The sequence below is a fragment of the Vicugna pacos genome, chromosome 5 (assembly GCF_048564905.1).
Source record: "Vicugna pacos chromosome 5, VicPac4, whole genome shotgun sequence".
In the NCBI taxonomy this organism is placed as follows: Eukaryota; Metazoa; Chordata; class Mammalia; order Artiodactyla; family Camelidae; genus Vicugna; species Vicugna pacos.
The window spans coordinates 33,854,023-33,880,285 of NC_132991.1; the positions used below are offsets into that span (position 1 = coordinate 33,854,023).

Consider the following 26,263-nt stretch of genomic DNA (forward strand, 5'->3'; position numbering starts at 1 on the left):
TCCACTTTAGAGCATAGTCGGGGATTAAAAAAAGGAACTGAAACAGCCTTTTCAAATTCCTAAAGCACAGGAATGTTAGGACGTAATAAGACGCAGTGACACATGCATAATGAATTTATTTCGAGAGTGGGTTTAATCCTCCAAGAACAAATTGGATACTCGAATGCAATTAGTGATGTTAGCAAAATCTTATCTCTGTTTATGACTTTAATTTAAATTGGTGACTCTAGGAGAAGGGGGCTGTGTTGATTCTGTGTTTCTGCCACTTTGAGGTACATTCATCTGTACCTAGGCAGGGATCTGTACTTAGGAAAGAGTGGCAGCCAGGAAACAGGGAGAAATCTTTAGGGGAGGAAGTCCCAAAGGGATGGGGTAGTCTCAGAGCAGTTCTTTTATCTCTCCTTTATCTTTATGAGTAAAGGCTCCCCAAATCAAGTTTAGGAACAAACTGAAGGTAACTGCCAAGTAACAGCTCTTGCTACAGGGGGTGAGGGGCCAGGAGGAAAAACCCTCCTGGATAGACCCTGCTCGTTCCACAAGAAAGACGCTAGCCAGTCTTGGTGCCTATCCTTGGAGGGCATACTAGAAACTTTGTGTAGTTGTGTTTGAGCATGTTCATCAAGCTACATATTATTACATTTAAAATTATTTTTCTTTTCTTTTCCCTTTGGATCAAACTTAAGGTATTACATTGAATCCTAAACAGTTACGTGTGGAGGTAGATTGTAGTACTAATGAATGTTCCTTCAGGTTAGATGAGGTGTTGTCCCCACACACATGTTGTGAAGTGGGAGGCACTTTGGGTCTGGTCGTGTTGAGACCCTCTCACAGGCCACTGGCCCCTCTGTCAGGAGGGTTACCAATGGCTTTAAGCTATGGCAAATGCAAATGGTGGCCTGTTGGAGTCAATGTTTTCTTTGGGCTGCACAGTATTTTTAAATACATGAATTTATTTTGCTAACATTTATCATTTCTGGAGATTTCATATGAAAATCCATACTTTGGGCTTATTGAAATTACATAACATAAAAAAATATAAGGCAATTTATGCATGGCGGCCCTGGCAAGCCTCGGCCTACATCTGGGGCTATATTCACTGAAGAGGAGGCGAGGCTGCTCCCTGCCAACCAGGTGGACCTCAGGGACATTACCTGCTTGGTTTCTGGGACATTTGATTTGAAGCAGCTTAAATAACACTGCATTAGTGGTGTTAGCCGGCAGCTCTAAGGAGGACCCAGGAGAAGCAGACAGGGAGGATGGAAGTTGCATGAAAAAAAGAGGAAAGGGAGGCAAAGGGGACTGTTAAGATAATGGGTGGTGACAGAGTTTACTGGCCTCCCAGCTTCAAGTCAGCTGCCCTTGGGAGTGGGGCATGGTGAAGTCTGTTCCCAGCACATGTTGGGTGGAGGAGGAGTGACAGCATCAGCATCTTTTCTCCACCTCCTTCTGGCCCAACTAATTGGTACGGGTGGAATTAAGTGATAAGTGAACACTGAGAACAGCCTGGAAGGGGAAAAGTGACCACAAAAGGGTGGCATGCAGCCTAAAAGGTGTGTGGCAGAGAAGAAGGTGGGTGAATCAACTGTCTGTATTTGCCTACCATCAGTCCTGATGGGCAGATGGGGTTGCAACGTCCAACCACCATCCCCATCCCCAAATAGCTCATGATCATCACTAGGGCTTCAAGCCTTTTTCTCCTTCCCTAGCATCTGTCCCTGGGCCATCCACCCATAGGAGAAAACTGAGATTTTCCTCAAAGGGCAGATGTCACAGTATCCCTCCAAATCAGGCTGTCCCTGGGCACAGTGTTGGCTGCTGTGGCCACTCAGTGGTCACGCGCCCCAGAGCTGGGGTGCTCAGTGCCATAGAGACTCCTCTTAATGTGAGAACAGCCTTGCTCCAGGTCATCTGACAGGACGATTCAGTTGGCTGGGTTTATGCTATTGAGGTGCAGGCCCACCAGTTAGAGTCAGCCACAGAGCACTTGGGCTGACAGCAAGCCCTTTGGTGATGCCACTGCCACCATGGTAGGACATCACATCGCTAAACAGTTTCCATTCTTCTTTCAGGCCAAGGTCGACTAGATGGAGCGCTGTGCTCCTTTTCCAGAGAAAAGGGGTTAGATTACTTGAAGAGAGCATACAACGCCGGTGTCAGGAATATCGAAATGGAATCTACAGTGTTTGCAGCCATGTGTAGACTTTGTGGTCTAAAAGGTAAGATGTTCATGAATGTCTAAGGTCAAATTCCCCTCTCTCATGAAGTTATTTTCACTCTGCAGGAGAAGAAAAAGGAATCCAGCTGTATATTACTTGGGGTTGAGTGCATGATTATCTCATAATATCTTGTGAGCATGCGGAACATTATTCCCATGATGCAAATGAGGAAACCAAGCCTCAGGGGTCAAAAGTGAGTTGCCCAAGGTCACTGGCTAGTGGGCTATGTAGCCAAGACCTGATAGCAAGTTCTGCTTTCTTCACCCTGCTAGTGGCTGCTGTTTTCTAGCACAATTGAATTTATTGACACAAAATATTCCTACAGTAGTCCAGCAAAGGACAAAACATTAGCGGAGTGTTTTTTTAAAGTTAGTTTACATGCATTTTTGCTGTTTCCAACTTTTTATTTTGAAAAAAAAAATCAATAATACAGAAAAATTGAAAGAATAGTATAATAAATACTTACGGAACCTTTTACCAAGATTCAACAAATTTTTAATATTTTGCCATATCTATGCATACTCTCTAAATACATATATACACGCATATGTATGTGTATGTATTATGTGTATGCATAAATAAATATGTGCACACACACACCTGTTTGCTTTTTTCCCCTGAATCATTGTGAATGAATTGCAAATGTCACACCACTTAACTCTTGTACTTCAGCATCACTTCCTAAGAATAAAGACATTCTCCTAATGACTGCAATACCATTATGAAACAGAAAGAGAAAGCTAAGGAAAGTATCATTGGTTTCATAACATCACTCAACATCCATCCCATATTTAAATTTTCGAATTTTCCTAAAAATATCTTTAAAGATTTTTTCTCATGCAATATTGAATTAACTTGACACATCATATTGCTTGGTTATTATATCTTTGGACTTTTACATCTAGAACAGTCTCCCTAATTTTCTTTTTTTCTGGGGACAATGGATGTTTTGAAGAGTCTGGACTGTGATCTTGTAGAACATCCCATGTTCTAGAGTTGTCTGTACGCATCATCACAGGGTTTCCCTTGTGCATCCACACCGCATATTTCCTATGAAGTGGAGGTGAAGTCTGACGGCTTGACCAGACTCAGCTATGTGGCAAGAACGCTTTACAGCAATGTAAAATTTCCATTGCCCCACATCAGGGAGAGGTAATGTGACGATATCCTACTACTAGTAATTTTGAATTGGATCACTTGGTTCAAGTGGTCACTGCTGTCTCTCTTCATTGAAATGTTAAAGTTTTCTCTTTGTAAGTAGCCAGTAAACTCTGGGGTGATAACTTGGCATCGTGTGAGTGAATATCCTGTAACCCTACCGTCTTTTCCTAGGGATTTTAGCATGGGCTGCAAAATGATGATTTTCTAGTTCCATCATTTATTAGCTGCAATTCTTCTTTAAGGGGAGCCTCTCTCTCTCTCTCTCTCTCTTTTTCTTTTTGGTGTCAGGGAGTCATTATTGTTTTGTGGATATTGTTCAAAGCAGTGTGTTATACACGGTTTCTGTTATTCTTCTTGATACTTAAGTTATCCCAAATTTGGTCAGGAAGAGCCCTTTCTAGCAAACTCTTTGATCCTTTTGACATAATCCTCTTAGCTCTTGAGAATTGTCTTGCTTTTAGGCACAACAGGATTCTCAGGCATCCCTTACACTTTGCCTCAGATCTGGGACCAGCCATTTCTCCAAGAAGCTCTGGTTCCTTTGGGTGGAGAATGGTAATAATAAACCAGATACGAGTGTGATAATGTATTTTTATTTTCAGTGAAATTATTACAGTAGAAGCACTAACCTTTTAGCCAGAACTGAGAAAACCTATTGAAGTAAAACATAATTTTCACAAGGGCTTATTGGTATAACTATTCTCTGTGATTTTAAATTATTTTCATAGTCATCCTCTAGAATTAAAAAAAACTGTAAGTTTTATTGATGTAAGAGTGTAAAGCTGCAAAATTAATTATTCATTATTGACTATGAAAGCTTCAATCTAAAGCAAGACAGCACCATCTAATATAATGTTTTTGAGTGGGAAGCAGTCCCCAAATATCAGTAACGATGTCCCAGAAAATGTTGGAGCAACTGTTCCCAGAATTCATAGTTTTGCATTTCACATAGCAGTTATCTTTTTTCAGGAAAAAGTTCATAAAATATATCATCTCTTCAAACGTGTTTTATAGAATGCCTACTGCGTGCCTGGTACAATACTAAGAAGCCAGGTTTTCAAATCAGATCTTTGGTTGATAAGTTTTGTCTCAATCATTATCTTCCTAAGGAAAGGACCTTTTTTCTGTGCATCAGGTAGTGGCCTGAGTGCCCAGGCACTAGGGATACAGCAGTAAATGTCACAGAGTCTCCACCCTTATGGAGCCTAGAGTGGAGACAGAAAACTGCAAAGAGTAATCTATAATATCATGGTACTATGGTACTTAGATGCTGAGGAGTGCAGTGGTGAAAAATAAGGCAGGAACAGATAAACAACAAGTTGCTTCTGTATAGCCCAGGGGACTATGTTCAATATCTTGTAGTAACCAATAAGGAAAAGGAGCATGAAAACGAATATATGTATGTGTATGTATGACTGAAACATTATGCTGGACACCAGAAATTGACACATTGTAAACTGACTGTACTTCAATTAAAGAAAAATAAGGCAGGGAAAAGGCACAGGGACACCCAAGATAGGGAGGAAAACCATAAATTAAAACAGCCTGGTCTGGGAAGGATGCACAGAGAGGGTGCCATTTAGGAAAATGCCGTCTGGGTATCCGAGCAAAAGCAGTCTGGGGAATGCAAATCTAAGGCCACCAGGAAGGAGCATATGGAGTGTGCTGGAGAAACAAGGAGACCAGGGTGGCTGGAGGGGAGTGACAGCAGTGGAGAGGGGAGGAGAGGGAGGAAGTGCAGATGATGTGGTCACTCTGAGAACTGTGACTTTCAATCAGAGCAAAATGAGAAGCCATTGGATAGAGAAGTAAGGAGATCTGGCTTGTGTTTGAACAGGAGAACACTGGCTGCTGCTTTGGGAAGAGAGCCTACTGGGGTCAAGGGCAGGAGCAGGGAGAGAAGGAAGAGGGCTGGTGCAGCAGTCTAGGGAGAGAGGATAGACCAGTGCAACAACAGCGGAGGAAGCAAGCAGTAGTCACAATCTAGATACCTTCTGAAGGCAAATCCAACAAGATTTGTTGACAGTTTGATGTGAATTTGGAGAGAAAGGCAAGAGTGAAGAACGACTCCCAGGTTTTTGGCCTGAACAGCTGAAAGGATGGAGTTATCGGGATTGGGATAGAGAAAAGTGGGTGAGGATTTGGGAGTAGCAGACATCAGATGGAGGCCAAGTGAGCAGATGGATTTCTGAACCTGGAGTTTAGGTGACAAGTTTGGACTGGGGAGGTAAAATCATCAATTGACAGCATATAGATGGCATTTAAAGCCAAGCCACGAATGAGATGACAAAACGAATGAGGTAGAAACAGGTGAAAAAGCTGGGGGTGGCGGGGGGCTTCTAGCAGAAACTAAGGAGTGGCCAGTGCAATGCACTATGCCTGCAGAGTCAGTGTCCTGGCACCAAAGAAGGAACCTTCAAAGAAGTAAAGAATTACAGCACGATAGTGCTTATTTGATCACAAGTGCAATTTTAATTCCAATGTTTGTCCTTATTGTCAATCAATTTTAACATACAAAACTAGAGACAAAATGAATGCGGTAACATTGCTAAAAGCACATTTTAGAAAGAAGTTCTCGGCCATAAGAAGAGATTCATTGCAGAACCACTATTCTTAACTACTCCCATCTCTCGGAATGCATGGACATGTAAACGCTTGTAATATATGGGCGAAGGATGCAAATACATCCTTGTCATCTTTAGAAGGTCATCATTAACACCCCCTTTCAGGGGAATGATAGCATCTGCTTTTCTTGTCACAAGCTAATGAAAGCTGGAGCCTCAGCTGGGGGCAGCTTGACCTTGCCTGAGCGGCAGCCCACCCTGCACATGATCTGCAGGAACACCTGGATTCAGATATTTCTGCTCCAGGAAATGTCTCCTTACATTTCTTTCTTATGGAAACATCCAGTGGTCACCTGATTCATGGCTCCCCGTGATATGCAAATGGAGTAGAATTTGGTAACCAGTTTAGTCAAACATAAAACGCCAAGTCACAAACTGCTGCCCTGATGTATGTCTGGGGATGACCATAAGTTCTTTCTTAAGAGGCAGCCAGAGAGGGTTCTCTAGGCTTGTGAACCCTGGACCTGAGTATTTCTCCCTTTGAAGATGTTGTCAAACCCTCAAAGAAGTTATCTTGTTAGGAGGGATTTTTTTTTTTTGTCCTTGCTGCAAACCCTTGTGCCCTTGCTCTCTCTGCCACCTGCAGGTACCCTCCTGGACTCTCTCCTCTCTAGCCTGCTGTACTTCTTGCTTCCTGCTGCATTTTCCTTTTCTCCTGTTGCTGAAGCTGCTGGGAGTTGATCTCAGCCTGCCAGTAGCTCTTTTCCAGGCCACTGTTGCAGCCTTTGTGTTGAACAGATCCCCTCCAGGCTGCCAACACTTATGCTAAAGGTTGTGTCCGTAACTCTAGTTCTTGGGAGTATTTCTGTCTGAATTCCTTGGTGAGGAAAGGGACTCTTTATGTCCTTCAGACACCACTGTTTTCAAAGGTCAATTTCTGGTACAGGAAGAACAACCACCAAGGCCACAGACAAAAATTCCATGCATATGATGCTACCATGTTCCCATCTTTCATCCCCACTTCATCACATCCTTCCCCGACAGCAGTGAAGCTTGGAAAAGCTTTGTATGAGCTAGAAAAGCTTGCTTGGGGGAAGGCTGAGAGAGGCTTCACAAGCAGCTGTCTTAACATAGAGGACATTAGGGAGGTCATATATCAATAGTAAGCAACACTGGAAAATATGTTTTGCCTGACATCAAAAGCTCCAGGATCCCAAGCCTGTTGCCCCTCCCCCTCTATCCTACTCCCATGGTCAGTATGACCCTCCACCCAGCCTCTCCAGACAGCCTTCTCTAATGGCTTTTTATGTCCCTTTGGTACTACCAGATGACTAGATAACCCACTTGACTTCATACTAAGGTGATGATGGCTGATGGTTTCAGCTTATAAAGAACAATGTTTTATTTATTAAACAAGGGTCTTCTAGCGACTCAGTGTCCTGACTCAGAGGAGTCACTCACTGAGTTTGAACTGGTGCAGAAACAGATCTTTCTACACTCACCTGGGACAAGGAGGTTTGGGGTCCACATGGACTACCACTTCTTGTCTTTGTGATTCATATATGATCTCGCTTCATCAGAGAAGTTTTGCCTGCCTACCTAAACTAAACTCACTCACATTCATTCACTCACTCACTCACTCATTCTAATTCATTGCTCTGCATCATATTTACCACTATACCAGACCAAACTTCGTTTCTTTGTATCTTAACTCATATATTATTTTACATATATTAATGCATGAAGGTATGTATTCAGCATCTCTTTTCATTATAAGTAGCATGAGAACAGGGACCTTTTTAAAAAATCATTTTCTTGCTATATCTCTAGCACTTAGAATAATATCTGCCATATGACATTCAATAAATATTTGCTAAATGAATGAACAGATGAGTGAGCAGGATGACCACGCCACCCTTAGGACCATGGAAGATAGCTATAACAAGTTCAACTGGTTCCTTCATTCCCCAGCTACATTTATGGCTGGGAATGGTCTAAAGGACTCTGGAGTGCCTAGTAATTGTCCAAATAGGAAGAAGCAAAGCTGTAAGGTTAAGCCTCCCTTTGCTATAAGGTTCATACTATACTTCTGCTAAATCTGCAGCCTATGGAGCTCCTGATATTTGATAGGTGGACAGACTGCTTGAAATGGGGCCACGGACAACCACTCACTGTTGTCATCCTGAGCTCATTATCCTGAAAGAGAATAGTGGGAATCCATTGTTGCTTTAACAAAGATTCAGGTGAGGGAAGTAGTGGCCTTCACAAAGGCTGAACCTTCAGAACAATGTAAACCCAGTGTACAATGCTGTGTAAATGCATTCATCTATGGTTTTATAATATGCATACATACGTCCCTCTCTTAAGCAAAATCTACTTTAATTAAATCCCTAACATTCTGATTAAAGATGATAATCCTTTTGCACTGTGAACTCGTGATAAGTTTGTTCAGTTTTTATCCATCTTTAAAAGACAGTGCCGGCTTCCTTTTGTTTCAGTCTAGCTGTGTTTTGACGCCCACTTGCTTGCATGGCAATACAGAAAACCTAATATTTATCCAAGATTAGGTTCACTTAAATCTTCTTTGTCTTTAGTTGTTGGCAGCACTCACATGGTTTTTCTTTGTGTAAAGGAAGAAATCAGTGTTATTTCCTTTGACAGATACTGGGAACTTTGGGGATATATTCAGTCTTCATAAAATTACTTTATTACAGTTCAATGAAAGGGAGCAGAATCCTGGCCTTAATTCCATTTTATATTCTCCTGCTGGTCCCAGCAATGGAGGCTGCTGGGCTCTGGGAACTGCAGGGAGATCACTGATAAAGTGAAAAAGATATTAGAACAAGGTCTAAAGATTATATTCAGTCTGGAGCTAGAACATTTCTTAACTCAAAAATGGGGGAAAATTGGGGTTTTGGAATATTATTACCCAAAGGCAAAAGGCAACCAATTGTAGCTCTTCACCCTCATGGTAGCTCATCAGTGATGCTGAGGCTCAGAGAGGTTAAATAACTTTCCCAGGTTCTCACACTTAATAAGAAGTAGCTGAACTGGAATTTGAGCCCAGTGCTGTCTGACTTGAGGCCCATACTCTGCTGCTGCTTCTCCACAGCCTGTCACGGATGCACAAGGTTCAGAGTCTCTGTTCAGAGGAACAACAACAACAACAACAAAATGCAGAGTTTTCTATTTTAAAAGTTGTGAGCAGATAGGCATGCCACTTTAGCAAGCAAACCCTAAGGACTAACTGTATACCAAGATGGTTAGTGTTGGAATCAAATGCAGTGTTGTGTTGATGCTTATTCAGTAGTATGCACAGTCATTCTTTCACCAAGAGTATCAGTCAGGGCATTTGGGAAATCAGACATCAGTGGTAAGGAATTCATTTATTAATTTCATAAAGACAAGTTTTTAAAAAATGACTTCTTCTTGCTTTGCTGGTTTTCACATATTTTAATCAAGGTGGGCTTCAGGGGCTCCAAATCCCTTGAAATAATATAAAATTATTTTGTGTGAAAAGAGGTTCCAGTTGCAACTTTCATCAGATTTGCAAAGGGACCAAAAAAAAAAAAAAAAAAAGAAAAAAAAGATCCCAAAGAGTTGAGAACCCTGGGAGTTCCTGGTGCGGCTGAGGGTGCACTGAGGTCCATGTTCATACTGGTCTGTTCCCATCACATTGCAGCCTGTGGTCAGTGAGCTGGCAACTGCCTTGGTGACAGCTAGGTCACTAAATGTCCCTTCGCAGGAGCAACCCTCCCTGCCCAATTTGAGGATTATGGTAGTAAAGCTGTCAGGCTTAGTTTTGACAAATTGTTTTGGGTAATTAGTCCCTTTTAATTGCTTGTGGAAATAGTCATTTTAGGCGACAAGATTATTATATGCTGCTTGTTAATGGGTCCTCCGGCATCAAGAAAACACCACTGAGATTGCCATGCCCTGTTCCTGTCACTCTTTGGTGTTACCCTTGAAATCACCAGAGAAGACGCTTAGTTAAGTCAGCTCCCTCTCCGTGACATGTACCGAGCATGAATTTCTTTTCATCCTGCTGCCAAGTGGAGGATTAGAGAAGGACTTTCATCTTTCCCCTGATACCACCAGCCCATGTCAGCCTTCGCAGACATGCTGATTATTAACTTGAAAAAGCTGGGGAAGTTTCTGGCCCTTCCCTTTGCCTGTTTACCTGTTCAGCCAAGTTGCTTTACAACCGAATGAGTTTTGAATAAATAGGGTCCTAGGCGGTGGAATATTTGACTTAGCTCAAGTTAGATATTTTCATTGATTTCCACTTCACTGGACAGGAGGGTCCATCTGACTGCTAGGTCAGGGCAGGTCTGCCTAATGGTTCACCACATTCCATCTCTGGGGAGGAGGAGGGATGGGAGGTACACAACTCTTCTCAGCAGTTTAGGAAGCGAGGAATTGATTGGCTGTTTACTAGCTAGGTCCTCCTGGGCCATTTGTTTGACCTCCCTAGTCTCTCATTTCATCATCTGTCAAAAAGGGATAAAAATAATAGCCAGCTCATGGAACAGCCACGAGGTCTAAATGGTATCTTAAGTACCCAGCACATGGCAAGAACTAGACCAAACAAAAGAGATAGCATCGATTATAGTTACAGTCCATCTCTCCTTCTCAAATCTAGAGCTTATAAAGAAGCTAAAATTGTGGAGAAGTCAAAGTAACAAATATTATACTCATACCCAACTTTATCTTCATGACCTCAAAGCTTCTATATGTAGCCATATCTAATCCCAGATACACTGAATCCTTTTTAAAATGGTGCAGATGAAGATATATATTATTATACTGCTATCCATTCAAAGTGGTTGACACTGATTTCAATACGTGTAGCCATATTCGTAGAAATCAAAGATTGCATGAGAAACTGACAAGAAAGCATTTGTAGGGGACTCAGTGTTTCTCTCTAGATCTGTTGGAACAATCCAGAGATGCTGCCTTTATGATGCTTTCTCAGAAATGAGAGTTTCATTTTTTTAAGAGAAAGATGTTTGTTCTTTTCCCCTCGTTTTCTAACTATCATGAGGTTTTATTCTCATTCTTTAGAAACTAAATGCTAATAAATTTGCTCCTTCCTGGAGTTGCTTCTTATAAGTTTTAGCATTTCACTTTGGTTTTTCCTCAAATTTCATAAGGATCAGTACTCTCCTTTATTGGTATTTCTTGGGATTAGAGTTCATATCTCTTCTCTATTTACTTCACTCTCCAGCAGGCAAACTCAAACGTTGCATCAAAGGAGTAAAATGTCACCTGAGGAAAAATGCCTAGCTCTCCAGTTATATCCCCAAGTGAGAAAAGCCTTCTCTAAGAATTGGAAATGGAATAGAAAGCTGGAGGTTTGTGCATTTTGGGTGGTGAAGATCTCTCTTTATTGTTACCTTGAACACAAAGCTTTCCCGAGCCTTGATCTAGCCAATTGTAAGGAAAAGGAGAAGGGAGAGTTTTGAAAATTATTTCAGTTAGATGAAGTGTCTGGTGAGAGTCCACAGAAATATGAATTATAATTCACATGGAAGGCTAAGGGGTTCAGTGGGTCGCATCTACATGACAGGGAAAACAATACAAATTATGTGTGCTAGGGACATGGGGGTGTTCAGCTAATGCTTCCATACATGAGATAGACTCATTTGTTCAATAATGGTGTTATTTACTCTTCTAGCTGCTGTGGTCTGCGTGACACTTCTTGACAGACTTGAATGTGACCAAATCAGCTCTTCCCATGATGTTCTGGTGGAGTACCAGAAACGGCCTCAGCGCCTCATCTCCAAATTCATCAAACAGCGGCTCGGGCTTCATGACCAGACATCATAGTTGGGCAACCCAGTCCTTCCCTACAAGTCTATAGTTCTAGTCGTAATGTTGAAGTCTTATATAATTTGTGGCATTTTAATATAGTTCTCATCCACATGCTAAAATCATAATTGAATGATTTAATAAAACTCTTTCTCTTAAAAAATGGATTTCTTGTAAAAGAATTTAATAACTCAGATTCAAATTTCATTTTAGAATAAGTTAACTAAGTCAGTCTAATAATTAAAATTGTAAAACTCCTGTATTGTGACATTTGGAGTTTCATATGCAGCATTAATTAAGCTCACATCAAAATAGATCAGCCACTTGTAGATAGTTACCCGTCACTCTGTTTCTGAAACTAGTCCAGAAATTCATGTTAGAATGTTGTCAGGCACTTCTAGGTGCTGGACAAGTGACAGAAATTGATCATGCACATTCAAAATATTTACAGAAAAAGTGTCAGTGTAATATAGGTCTACATGAAAAAGCTACCCTTGGGGAAATATGGCCATACTTTTTTTTCCCCTTGCAAGATTTCAGTGCACCATGGAACAGGATTAGCGGCTTAGGTTTGCTCATGTTTGTGATTTTTATCACAAAATATAACAACTCTATATCACACATTGATTTTTCAAATGAAAACCTTTGGAAATGCAAAGAAAGATCGTTTTTCTCCAGAAATCACAAATGATTAAATCACCTTCTAGCAACTTTTTTTTTTCTTTTACGGAAATGTGTTTGAAGAAGCTGAATTTCAAAATTTCATTTTAACATTAACCTCATAGGCTGAGGAGTCAATATCAACTGAATTTAGACTTGAATTCAAGAAGTTCAAGTCATCCTTTTGGGTAAATTTGGATCTTGTCTGCACCTTGCCTGTACCCCTATTCAGGTCAACCCTCTGGGAGGCATGGTGTGACTTAGGGGGTACCCTATGCTCTATATGGGTGGATGCCACCTGGAGGAGGTTCTTCGGAAGCTGATACACTTAGGAATTGGGAAGCGTGGATGGGGGACGAGTGGAGGATGGCTTACCAATCTCGAATAGTATGTAATGTTGTGTACATATATTTATATTGCTGTGGCTCAAATAAAGTTTAATTCTAACCATGATAGAGTTTTTTTTTTTTGCCTCCTTGTAATCAATGACAATAAACAATCCCCTAAGAGGTAAGTCAGGTTTGGGACTTTTTATGGCAATAGGTGTGCTTGATGTGCAATTTTTAAAGATATCCCAATAATTAACCATCAAATACCAGAATCAGAACTCAAAGTAAGGTAGAATAACACTGCAGTCATTAGTGGGGTTTTCACTGTTTCATATTTTTTTAGACCAAGTGGAAACTACTTCAGAGAGTTCTTCATAAGCCTTCAATTTGAACTTTCATCTATCTACTCCTGGAAAATCTTCTTTATTGAGAGAAGAGGAGATTATGATTGAGAGAACAACTAAATAATCACAGTTAATCCTCTTCTTAGCTCCTGTCTAAGGCTGTGGGGGGTGGGACATATGCACTTGTGTATGCATGTTTTCTGCATGAGTATTTCCTATCTCAGTAAATGGTATCAGCCGCACAAGCCAGAAACCTGGGAAACCTCTTTGATGATTCTGTCTCCTTCATTCCCACATCCAGTTGCCAAGTCCTGTTAACTGATTTCTCCAACCTGTCCACAAATGGAAAGCCTTCCTGGTCCGCAAACCAGAGTCTTCCCAGCCTCTGCCACAGCCTTCCACAGCACTCTCTACAGCCTCTTAAAAGTACTCATCACAGCTTGCAATTATGGCATGGCTTGGGTCTTTATTTTAATTAATGTGCTTAGACTATCAGGTTCATGAGGACAAAGACTGCATTTATTTTATTTATTGCTGTACCCCCAAGCACCCAAACAGTGCCTGCCTCATTCTAGGTGCTCAATAAGTGATAAATGAAGGAAGAATGAATCCTTTCATATGTTTCCCCTATAAACTCTCACTAAAATGCCTCTAGTCTTTGCAAGACTCATCCTTTCTTTATTCAGTCCTTTGTCATCTCAGCTCTCCTTGGCCGTCCCTCCCACATCTCATTTTGTGGGGTGGAAAGTCCCCTGTACCATCAGTATAGCGTTGCAGTGATGTCTAGAACTTCTTGTTTCCTCCTAGAGCATGGGGCTTTCCCCTCTGTCAAAACCCAAATCCAGACTCACTTCCTTCAGGAAGGTCTCCAAGTTTAATCCCCTCTCAGTGCATCATACTTAGTTCCTTTAGAACTAGAGTTGCACTAGGAAGATGTCAATGTGTCCTCATGTATATGCTGCATTGAGAACACTCATCCTTTTTTATGAACTTGGGTAATGGCTGCCCAGCTGGTCTTTGGAGTCTCATGTCTCCTTTCTCCCCTTGAACTGCCATGGAGAGTTGCCCACTGCAGGCATTCAGCCACTACTCACCTCTGCTTACCGTACATCAGGGAACCAGCTCTTCACCTCACCTCTCACCCCACCATCCCCACTCATTCAGCCTTGCTCTCCTAGAACTCCATTCAAGAAATAGATAGGCTTGCAAAAACTCTTCTGGTTATTTCTATGTACCAGTGTTTATGTGCATTTTTAATATTTTTTCCTTTGTACATTCATTCATTATAAATCTATATCCCTCTTTCTTCCCCCAAAGAATCAGAGACAGCTTACAAGGATAAATAAAAGCACATCAAGATAGTATAAATTAGACCTAAGCGGGAAAGAAAAAGGAAAAAGGAAGGGAAGGGGTGTCGTCGGCACAAAGTCTGAAGCTAACACCACGATGCATCCCCTACAGCCCATGCACTGGCAGACAACAGGCCCTAAATTGGCTCCAGGCTACCTAGCAGTTGCTTCATAAAGAGAAAACATTTACAGCATCTCCAAGATAAAATGTGAACTAATGACCAGAAGAACAACAACCAGTCCTGGTCCTACGAGGCCACGGTATAGTGCAGTGTGAGTGCGGGAGGTGGGGCGGGCTAGGGGGTGTGTCAGTGCATTTGCTCCATGTCACTCTCAAGACTGGTACATGTCAGCATCACCAGGGAGGCCTTCAAAAACACTATTTGGGGCCTCATCTCAGACCAGTTAAATGATCAACTCTGGGAGTGGGACTGGGTAGCCCTATTTTAAAAATTTCCCCTAGTGATTTTCAGCCTGGGTCAAAAGCCATGATTTAAAAGAATGAACAGTCTGTGAATCTGGCAGGCAGCCCCCCAGCCAAATTTCTGGAAGTCTTTTGATGATATCTCCACTGGAACAGTTATATAAAGGTCAAGCTCTTCTAGTCGACTCTCACTCTTTGATGTCAAGAACAGTATCCTTTTTTTTCCAACTGAGGTATAATTGACAAATAAAATTGTATATATTTTTTGAAGTGTACAGTGTGATGATTTTATAACCCAGAGATTGTGAAATGACTACTACATCAAGTAAATAACACATCCATCATCAATTGGCAAGATATGGAAACAACATAAGTATCTGTTGATGGATGAATGGATAAAGAAAATGTGTTCTATATACATAATGGAATATTATTTAGCCATAAAAAGGAAGGGAATCCTGCCATTTGTGACAATATGGATGAAACTGGAGGGCATTGTGCCAAGTAAAATAAGCCAGACAGAATAAAACAAATACTGTATAACATTAATTTTATGTGGAATCAAAAAGAGCCAAACACATAGAAACAGTAAAATGGTTACCAAGGGCTGGGGACAGGAGATGGGGAGATATTGCTCTGTGTGGTAAAAGGGTGCAAATTTCTAGTTATAAGATACATAAGTTTTGAGGAACTGATATACAGTATGGTTACTATAGCTAATAATATTGTATTGTATACTTGATTTCCTAAAAGAGTAGATTTTTAGCATTCTCACCAAAAAAGGAACATTACCTTAATAATTTTAGATCCCCAGCAACTTGCATAGTATCTGACACATAGTAAAAGTGAAATAATTATACATATTTTATTTTTATATATTTATATAAATATATACAATTCATTTTTATATTTATATATATTGTTATGGATTAAATTTTTGTGTCATTCCACTCCCCTCTCCCACCAAATTCATATGTTGAAATGCTAACCCTCATGTGGTTATATTTAGAGATGGGGGCCTATAAGGAATTAGGTTAAATGAAGTCATAGGATGGGGCCCTGATCTGATAGAATTAGTGTCCTTATCAGAAGAGACACCAGAGAGCTCACCCTCTTTCTCTCTATGTACACATGTACTGAGAAAAGGCTATGTGAGGACATAGTGAGAAGGTGGCCATCTGCAAGCCAGGAAGAGAGCCCTCAACAGATACAGAATCAGCTGGACTCTTGATCTGGGACTTTTAGTTTCCAGAACTGTAAGAAAATAAATTTCTATTGTCTAACCCACCCAGTCTGGTATTTTGTTATGACATCCACAGCTAACTAAAACATATGTCATATACATGAATTATATATGCGTGTGTGTGTATAGTGTAGATAATACATATAAAAGAAACCCCCCCCAAAACACAGGCACAATCAATCAATCAATTAAAGCAAATGCATAGCTGACTGCCTGTCAAGTTAATTTTGTCAAAATATCATCCCTTGACCAACCTTGTTTGACAACCATGTGTCAGTGTAATTTGCTATGTGGGCTCATGAACAGCCATGATCAGCTCTTCTGCTCCATGTTTCAGCCCCAAACACACCAGACAATCGACACACAACAACTGCTTAGTAAAACTCAGTCTCTGGTCCAAAATGCACCTGATAACTTCTGGCTTATCCTTACCTAGTTATAGAATGTTATTTAGTGCTTTGCACCCTATAGGTACTTAACAAGGACTACAAACTATCAACTTCAGAAATGTAACAAGTGAGTTTGAATTTTATTTCCTTCGTTTAAAAACATAGTTCTTAACATTTGGGATTCAGACCATTGATACAATCAATGGACCCACTTAGCAGGAAAAGGCACATTCACACATGTAGTCCCAAATTTGTGTATAATTTCATGGGTTTGTACACCTTCCTCAGGCTGAGTCATGGAAGGAGACCTGTGTCCCCTATCACAGGCCACCGCTCCTCTGGGTGGCCCTAGTCACATCACTGTCCTCTCTAGGCTGTGGTTACTGCTCCCCTCTGGATCCCTCACATGAGGGCTGGTAACATTTATTCCAGCTACACCATCTGTTGTTGTTCCCTAAATTCTGCCCATCCCTCTGTAAATGGTCCTTTCAGTAAATTCTCTCAGTTCCCCAGTTTAATTGTGCCACCTGGTTCCTGCTGGGACCCATGAATACAGCCTCCAAAATACATCTGGGGACCCAAAACCATTTGGAAAAACCTAAGAAACTAAAGTCATTCTATAAGCAGATCTTTCAATTACAATTTTTTTTTTTTACCGCAAAACAAGTTAGTATTTTTCTTCTTAACTGGTAGAATACTTCACAAAAAAAAAAAAACCCTCTATTCAAGAATGTATACTTGTATTGAAAATTCTCCTGAAGCTCTCCAGGGCTGGGAGCTTGAGAAACACAGTGTTCGACTTACATTTTCCTAGCTGGCTGCTGGGCATCCCACGTATGAGAGGACTGAAAGCTTGAGTAAGAGACAGATAAATGGCCTCTATTCCTTGCCTCCAAGCTACATGTTCCGTCATCCTGTCAGGGAAGGAAATTAAAATTGTCTGACACACTGAGCTTCATAAAACCACACTGTTCTCTCCAGGATCCTGTGTGCCTCTAGATATCTACACCACAAGGAGACTTTTGTGAGGATCCAAGCTACAATCTTCATCTCAGGATTAGCACTTAAGTCCAAGAATCCTTGATGACTAGGGTCTCTCTTTGTCCCTTTTGAAAAATAAACTATGTAAACTTTTCTTTCTCAATCCACCTGAACTTTCTCTATCTTTTAAGAATCCTAAAATAATAGCCAGTGGCTCTACCATCCAAGTCTTCTAAGATGAATAACTGAAAATACTTATAATTTGCAACCTGCTTCATTATTCACTCCTCAAGGGTTTTCTCTATTTCTGAGGTGCTTTTTCACTCCTCCCAAACAGGTGTCACTCAATCTAGAATCAACTTAACATTTGTTTTTCTAAAAACTGAGTGTAGCAATTTTCACTTGAGAACAAAAGCCCACCATTAAACCACTTCCCCCAGAAACTTTAAATATGATTTCAACATTATTTTTAAAAGTATAACATAGTTTAAAAAATCATCAGGCAACTAGTCTAGAAATCAATGTCATATAGTCTGTACAGGATTAGTCAAAAATTACCCTCCAAAAGGTAGTAACTTAAGATTGTGTCTATTTTTTCCTAAATTTCTAAAATTTCTCAGAAAATCTGTTACCCTCTACAATAGCATAATCGTTATCATTGTGAAGCACTGAGGACATTCCAGAGTTACAGAAATCATCTGAGTAATCTGATTTTGCCCCTTCCTCTGTTGGAAAAGGAAGTACAGATCTTTAAAAATCTGGATTCTTCTTTTCACTTTCATATCACTTTATTTTTTCATCTGCATTTAAGGCCCTTTGCATTTCCTCCCAACACTGTAACCAACAAAAACCAATGATGCGGCAAAGTGTTACCCATGTTCCACTTACTCTGGGTAAATAACCAACAGTGGACACCAGTCCACCACCCAGGTCTGTCTCCTACCCTCCCTGGCCCTATCTTCTCCTTTCTTCCCCTTGGACTCCAGAGGTCTCACCTGCGCTAGAGCTGGTTCCACGACTGATTTAATGTTGCAATGCCATGGACCTGGTCTACGTAAACATGCAAATGATAGAACAGATGTATTTACAGAGGATCTACTTTGTGCAAGTCACAGCGTGAGGTGTTGAGGGAGAGCAGGACAGTTACCTCCTTTAAACAACTTACAGCCTACTAAGTTGGAAGCACTAAGACAAACTGTGGATCACTACAATTCAAAGATAATCTGATAGACTTGAGAAGAGATGTGGGAATAAACGTGTTTTAAGGAGTTACTGGGGTAATGATCATGTAGAGTTGAAAAAATGTGAAAGGGTTTCGTGGACAAGGTGGCTATTCAGGATGAGCTTTTTTTCAAAGGGCCATAATTTTGAGAAAGACTCTCAGGAGGGTGTGGCCATCAAAGAAAAAAGCATGAAATAAGACAAAGGAGGAAAATACAGGACATATATAAGAATAGTGAAGAATCCTGCTTGCCTGGATTGGAAAGGTAATCTGGGGCTCTATTACATGGAGTCCTATAAGTCAGAGTGAGGAGATGGGACCTTATTCCTAGGCAAAGGGAAGGAGCTGAAACGCATAGAGCAGGATTGATCCGAAGTCTGTTAGGGATGAGTGTAAGGAGGAGGAGGGAGGTTGAGATAGTTACCAGTGACAAGAAGCTGCACCTGAAGCTTGCACAAAAAGCAAGACTTGACTGGCTCCTCTCAAAATAGCCCCACATCTGGGGGAGGGCAGAGATGGAGTAAAGATAAGATGGGGCTGCCAAAGACATTATTTTCTTGTTCGACTAGTCAGCTCCCCTACTTCTGAAGGTCAGTGCCTTCAAATTTTCACCTAATAAGTTAAACAGCTTACATATTTCAGAATAAAAATTCCCTTCTCCTGAGAAGATGATGTGTTTCCAAATTCTCTCTTTTGCTAAAATGGCTAAAGAAAGTTCAAAGCTGACAGAGCCAGAGCAATAGCCATAGAAGAGAATGGCGTTTAAAAGGCTGATGAGTGAGTGATGTCAGTGGTGATCTCAGCATCTATTTAGATAAAACTCCTTACGGCTTTGTGGCTAATAAAAAATTAACTTCCCCCAAAGGCTATGTGTATAAAATTCAATACATTAAAAAATGAAGGCTCTGTGAAATGCTGGCACATGCTACAACATGAATGAACCCTGAGGACATTATGCTAGGTGAAAAAAGGCAGACACATAAGGACAATGATTGTACCAAGAACAGTCAAATTCAAAGAGAAAGAAGGTAGAATACTGGTAACCAGGGGCTGAGGGAAAGAGGCAAAAGGTGTTATTGTTTAATGGGTACAGAATTTCAGTTTGGGGTGGTGAAAAAGGTCTGGAGATGGAATGTGGTGATGATTGCACAATAATGTGAATGTACTTAATGCTGCTGATTTGTACACTTGTAAAAGGTTAAAATGGTAATTGTGGTGAGTATATTTTACTACAGTGAAAAAAAAAGCCTCAATGAAGTCTGTATTGTGATTATAACACCAAATTCTAATCTACTAATTTTTAGAAACAAAGTTTATGCTATATGGTCTGGTGGAATCATGCCCGCTGACTGGCAATCTACAGGGCTTCTCTGGTCTACTGGAGAAGTCACGTGGCTCTAAGAAGCTTGCTTGACGAATGAGAAGTCAGAGCAAGGAGCTGGATCTGGTGATGGTTACCAGTGGAGAGATGATTTTGCCTAATGTTCTCATCCTCAATATAGGAATATATCTGCCAAGGAAGCCTGAATCTTTGCATCAGTCAGTCCGAGCACTCTTCCTCAAGACAGTGTCACCAGTCAAGGTTATTTTTCAAAGCAGTTTATCAGAGTCAGGAAGGCAGCAAGAAAATATGACCAACACATCAATACCTATTTAAAAAATGATGAAATCTAAAGTCCTCAGTAGAGAGAAGAAGAGCAGGATCAGGAAATATTCTTATAGGATCAAATTTTGTGATTTTAAGATGAAAATTTTAAACCCAACATTCATTGTCCTACATAGAAATGCTTTGGCATCTTGATGACAGTAGAAGACCAATTAATAAGGCTGTTTACCTTTTCAGGTTGTCATGGCACATATGAGACTCTCTAGGATCGAAATATGCTACTAGAGAAGGAAAGAAACTGGTATGAAGTGGGGGAAAGATAAGAAGAAAAAGGAAATATTGAGAAGGAAGGGAGACAAATAAGGAAGGAAGATAGTTGTGAAATACTGTTGTGAGAAGAAAGAAGTCTCCATGAGATGGAGAGCTAACATATATATCCCAAAGCACTGGAAATAGCGACAAAGCTGCATAAAACATTTCTGGAAGAGAACAAAAACACGCTAATAAACAACAAGTTTCTACTGTATATCAAAGGGAACTATATTCAATATCTTGTAGTAACATATAATGAAAAAGAATATGAAAAGGATATGTATGTATATGTATGACTGAAACATACCAGAAATTGACACAACATTGGAAACTGACTATATGCCAATAAAAAAATATCTGGGAGAAAAAAAACCACACACACATAAAACATGGTACTAAAAAGGAAGAAATTTAAAGCCAGAGTAGTGACCTGAGCAGATACTTGATAACCTGGAGGCTTGGACTTAAAGTTCATGTAGACACATTTTGGGTGAGGGGTTGGGACTAAGACCCAACAGAAAAAACAACCTGACCACCCACCCAGGAGACCCTAGTGAATCTTGTCTGTCTCTATTTAGGCAGCCAGCGGGGAAAAACATGTAATTTCCTGAAAAGTCCAAAATCCATGCTTGATCCTTACTCAGGCTTGCAGTTGAAATTTATGCTGAATCCCTGGAAACCCCAGTCCGAAATATAAACAGAAAATTAGGTTGTGGAACAGAGATGCCCTTGTCACTCCTGGTATATATAAATGCAAAACTACGTGTGGAAACACAGACACACCAGGGTGGCGGGGGATTTTCACAAAATATTCAGCCTCATTGAACATGAGCTCACCATAGAAAGTCACAGAATAAGCAAGTCACAATTTTGTGTAAGGCACAGTCGATGGTCACAAAATACAGGAGGATTAAATTCGAGAACTTGAGTTACCAGACTGGGACTTAGAAAGTGACTATCAAAGAAAATTATTATTTTAAATTATTAAAGTTATAACAGAAGTAATTAAAACACAGGAATGAGAAATGGAAAAAGACAAGACTGCTGTGAATGACATTGATGATGATAATAATAATAGTGCAGCACTGACCACCTACTAGGCACTTTTCTAAATGCTTTGCAAATATTAATACATTTAATCCTCACAACACTGTTAGATTGTATTATGAGGTATTATTATTTTCCCATTTTATGGATGAGAAAACTGGCACACAGAGAGGTTAACTGACTTGCTCCAGGCCACACATCTAATAAGTGACAGAGGTGAAGTTTGCACAAAAACAATCTTTACCCAAATGTCTCAGTCATTTGAGCTGCTATATATATAACAAAGATACCATAAGCTGGGTAGCTTATAAACAACAGAAACTTATTTCTCACAGTTCTGGAGGCTGGAAAGATCAAGTTCACTGCTGGCATATTTGGTGTCTGGTGAGAAGCCATTTCCTGGTTCATAGATGGCTGTCTTCCTACTGTGATCTCACTTGGACAAGGGGGTAAGGGATCCTTGGGGTCTCTCTTACAAGGGCTCTAGTCTCATTCACTTGGGCTCTACCTTCATGACCTAATCACCTCCCAGAAGCCCCATCTTCTAATACCATCACATTGGAGGCATCAGACAGTGTTTAGGGTTTCAACACATGAATTTGGGGGGAAACACAAACTTTCAGTCTATAGCATCAGAGTATAGGATCTTAACCACTACACTGAACCAAGACCCTTTTATTTCCAAATAAAATTTAGAATCTCAAATATTTCAAAATTTGAAAATTATGAAAATGAAAAAAATTGAAATTATAAAGAAAATTCAGTGGATGAGTTAAATAGTAGATTAGGCATAGCTGAAGAAAGATTTAGTGACCTTTAAAAGAGAACCCCCCCAAAAAAGTGAGAATACAGCACAGAAAGAAAAAGAAATAGAAGTATAGAAGCAAGAGTAAGAAGCATAGAGAATAAAATGAGACCCAACATATTGCTAAAAGAAGTTCCAGAAGGAGAGAATAGACAGAACAATTAAGAGACAGTATTCAAAAACATAATACTAAGAAATACCCAGAATTGGTAAAAGATATAAATATTCAAGAAGCACAATATAAATAAAGGTAAACCATACATGGGAATATCATAGTGAAATTACCTAAGAAAATGAAGGGTAAATATTCAAAATAAGCAATAAAAGGAAAGAGAGGGGTTCTCTGCAAATAACAGCTTGACTGATGACACATACCCCAATAGCAGCCATAGAATCTAGAAGACTCTAGATTATTGAGAAGATTATATATTTAGAGTCCTGAGGAAAAACAGTGTCAACCTAAATTTTACACCCAGGTAGAATATCATTCAGGAATGAGGACAAAATAAAAAAATTTTTTTAACAACAAAGATGGAGAGAGTCCCCTACATTTAGATATTTGCTGAAAGAACAACGAATTGAAAGATGTGCTTCAGGTGGAAGAAAATGAACTCAGAAGAATGTGTAGGAGGCAAGAAACAATGCTGAATAATGAAGTTGGTAAACACTGAAAAATCCATTTGGAGGATTAAAAACCAGTACTAGAGAAAATTAAAATGGAAAACTGAAGTGTGATCTGTGGAAGGGTCCTGCGGGCCCACCATCACTGGGAGGAGAGTAGAGCTTGGAATGACATTAGACTTTATTAAGTTACTTGCAAGTATTAAAATATAAGGGCTACCATCCAAAGAATGGGAGTCGAATGCTGAATTATCAATTAGGGGGGAAATGACAAAATAAAGGAAAACTTGATTAAAGTTGTATAATAAAGAAAGAGACAGAACAAAAAAGATTAGAAATAGCATGATAAATAAGGAATAGAATACCAGGTGACAGAAATAGATCTAAATGTACCAGTAACCACAGTGATTGTAAACTGACTTGACTCATCAGTTAACAGGCAGAGATTATCAGCCTGAAAAGAAGAACAAAATCCAACTATATCCTATTAATGGGAGAACTTCTAAAACACGATACTGAAGATTGACATTGAAGCGATAGAAAAAGGCATACCAGACTTATATTTCTAATAGGATGGAGAACTGTCACCCCAAACACCCAGATCTGGAAAAATCACCCAGAGACACTGTAAAATGTCTTATTAAATAAGCCCATAAGAAATTAGGGGAAATCCTTAAGAGAGAGGAAAAGCAAAGAGGAAGCCCATATCACAGAAGGAGATAAACACAAACACAGAGAGTGGAGCCGCCCTGGGTCAGGGGTCAGCAAACTGTGGCCTGGAAGCGAAGCCCGCCTCTCCTGTTTTCCTAAAAAAACCCAGCCAAGCCCAGTGTTTACATACTGTCTCTGGCTCCTTTGGCATTACAACAGCAGAACTGAGTAATTTCAACATCTCTGTTGTATGACTGGCAAATGTGAAAATATTTATATCTAGCTCTTTACAGAAAAAGTTCGCTGACCCCTGTTCCAGGGGCCCAGGGTGAGGTAACATGGAGTGAGGCATAGAAATTCAAAGGCCTTTGCTCTGCATACAGTGAATGAGGTGAAATGGAAACTCCCTCCAAACAGAATACTTGAAACTACATCACTCCATGAAAAAGAATGGGTAGAGGGAAAATCTGACTCTGCAAAGGGCTCAGATGAGGAAAGCTAGCTGGCAGCCTGCCACTGCTACTGGGATTACTGAGTTTAGTGGCCACTGCCTGGACTCACGCCCACCGTAAAAGCAGCCTGCCAGCTCAGAGGTCCACTTCCAAGGGCATTTCTCAGCACCCTCCAGCTATACTCTAAATGAGGTGTTAGCAGCCTTTCTTCTCTTGTTTCTGTTCATTATTTCACTCACTATGGTTGACACCTGTGTGGTCCCAGTTAACACCCCAGGTAACATTTATCATTGACGTTACTCTTCTGGTTACAAAGTTGCATGTTTGGAGTCATCTGTCCCCAGCTTGCTTGCTTGCTTGCTTGCATTCTGTTACTTTTAATGCACAATATTACAGCATGCAGGGTTTAAAAAATACATAATATATACATATACACACACATACCACTATTCTTTTTGGAAGACCTGAATGCAGTAGAAACACCTAAATGTAGATGCTTCAAACTGAAATATTAAGTGCTTCATTTAGCAATGTGTTTTGGTTTATTTTTTAGCAGAATGATAACACTAAGAAGTAATTTTTTTCTAAATCTATATTTAGATTACCATAACAAGGAACACTGTCCTTGTTTCTGAGAGCTCGGTCCTTGCCTAGGTAAGATTATAGGAGATTTGGGGCAGTGACTGAACCATGACCAGAAGGTGGGATTGGACCAGTGTTCACTTCATGATGGAGAAGAGACTGAAAAAACAATAAGCTGGGTTTGGTGCTGTGAATTCTTGATGTACCCAGCACAGTGTTGTTCAATAATGAATAATTCCTTGGAGAAGGTACTGATTGCTAGCTTCTCATGGGTACTTGGTAAGAACTTGGGGCAAGCCAACCCCATTGGGAGGGGATGGATTTTTCATTTTCCCCTGGACCACCTCCCCGACACCCCTTTTCCTTCCCCCCCATCAATAGTCCTGGGAAGACTCTAAAGGAGAATAGTTTCACCCCTTGCGAACTGAGATTGTTGGAGCCTTGCCTCCAGCTGGAGAAGGCACATGGCTTCTCTCCTGGATGCAGGCTGGCCAGCCACCACCACATCATGGCAGGTGATGCCAGGGAGAATTGGTAGCTGGTGGGAGACCTCCTGGGGAAGTGCTGGCCTATGATCACATCGAGTGTATTTGTTCTATATTTCTCTGATTATAATCCCCCTTCAGTCTCTAAGACTTTAATAAATCCTGTGGATTGCCACAGGCTACTAGCATGTGAAAGTAAGGAAATTCTGTTTTCATGCTCGGAGCAAAGCTGGGAGGGAGGACAGCTAAAGATGATCTGCCGGGCAGTGGGGCTGCAGATGGAGCCACGGGGCTGCCTGTGATGAAAGCTTCAACCGGGACACTTTTGTGTAACACGTAGGCATTTCCAAAAACACGTGTGGAAGAGAAACAGGTAAAAATACTGAATGGTGGTTATGACAAAGCCATTTATATATAAAAAGAAGTGAGGCTTTATTTTCAGATTCACTAGCTAGGACTACTGGTATTTGGTGCATGAACAGATCTGGGAAAGTTCTATGGAATAGACCTTGGAAACAATGGCTTAAGGGAATAACCCTCCTGAGGATTCACATTATTTAAGTGCTTCAAATATTGATAGGAACTTAGCATCTATTCCAGATATTGGGGATAGGTAGGGGGCCTTCTCAAATCACACCATTATGATACATTTGAGCTCACCCCCAGGTCAAAATCTAGAGTGAGTCCTCATGCCTGACTGGTGGCTTTGTCCTATCATTTCCTATAGATTCCCAGCATAGTTCTAGATATTTGTGACAAAAGAAGGATGACCAGACTGGCAAATCATTCTAAGACAAGAAGACAGTAGAGTTTAGGGCTCAGAAGCCAGATTACCTGGCTTTAAATCTAGGTTCTTATGAGCTGTGTAATACTGGGCAAGGCAAGTCACTTCCCTGTGCCTTGGTTCCCCAGTTACACAATACAGCTAACAAAAGCACACACCTCACAGGGTTGTTGTTGCAGATTGAATTATTTCATACGTGCAGAGCGCCTAGAACAGTGTCTGGTG

General features: G+C 40.5%; 2 protein-coding genes across 7 annotated transcripts in view; one reads left to right on the plus strand and one right to left on the minus strand.

Annotated features, from left to right (window-relative positions):
- The window catches only part of UPP2 (uridine phosphorylase 2), a 31,678-nt gene extending 18,818 nt beyond the window's left edge, over positions 1-12,860 (plus strand). The window contains exons 6-7 of the mRNA XM_006196187.4: positions 2,070-2,216; positions 11,619-12,860. Of these exons, the coding sequence (XP_006196249.1) occupies positions 2,070-2,216; positions 11,619-11,770 (299 nt within the window). The 3' untranslated portion in view covers positions 11,771-12,860. The remainder of the gene's footprint in view (positions 1-2,069; positions 2,217-11,618) is intronic.
- Positions 1-26,263, minus strand: part of CCDC148 (coiled-coil domain containing 148) — a 306,973-nt gene that overhangs the window by 67,293 nt on the left and 213,417 nt on the right. For 3 of the 6 annotated variants that reach the window (XM_072960998.1, XM_072960999.1, XM_072961000.1), the window contains 2 exons: positions 17,295-17,404; positions 8,893-9,083 (listed from right to left, as the gene is read on the minus strand). In XM_072960998.1, coding sequence (XP_072817099.1) covers positions 8,921-9,083; positions 17,295-17,404 — 273 coding nt within the window. In that variant the 3' untranslated portion in view covers positions 8,893-8,920. Of the gene's footprint in view, positions 1-99; positions 2,276-8,892; positions 9,084-17,294; positions 17,405-26,263 lie in introns of those variants that run through there. The other 3 variants (XM_072961001.1, XM_072961002.1, XM_072961003.1) reach the window with 2 other exon arrangements.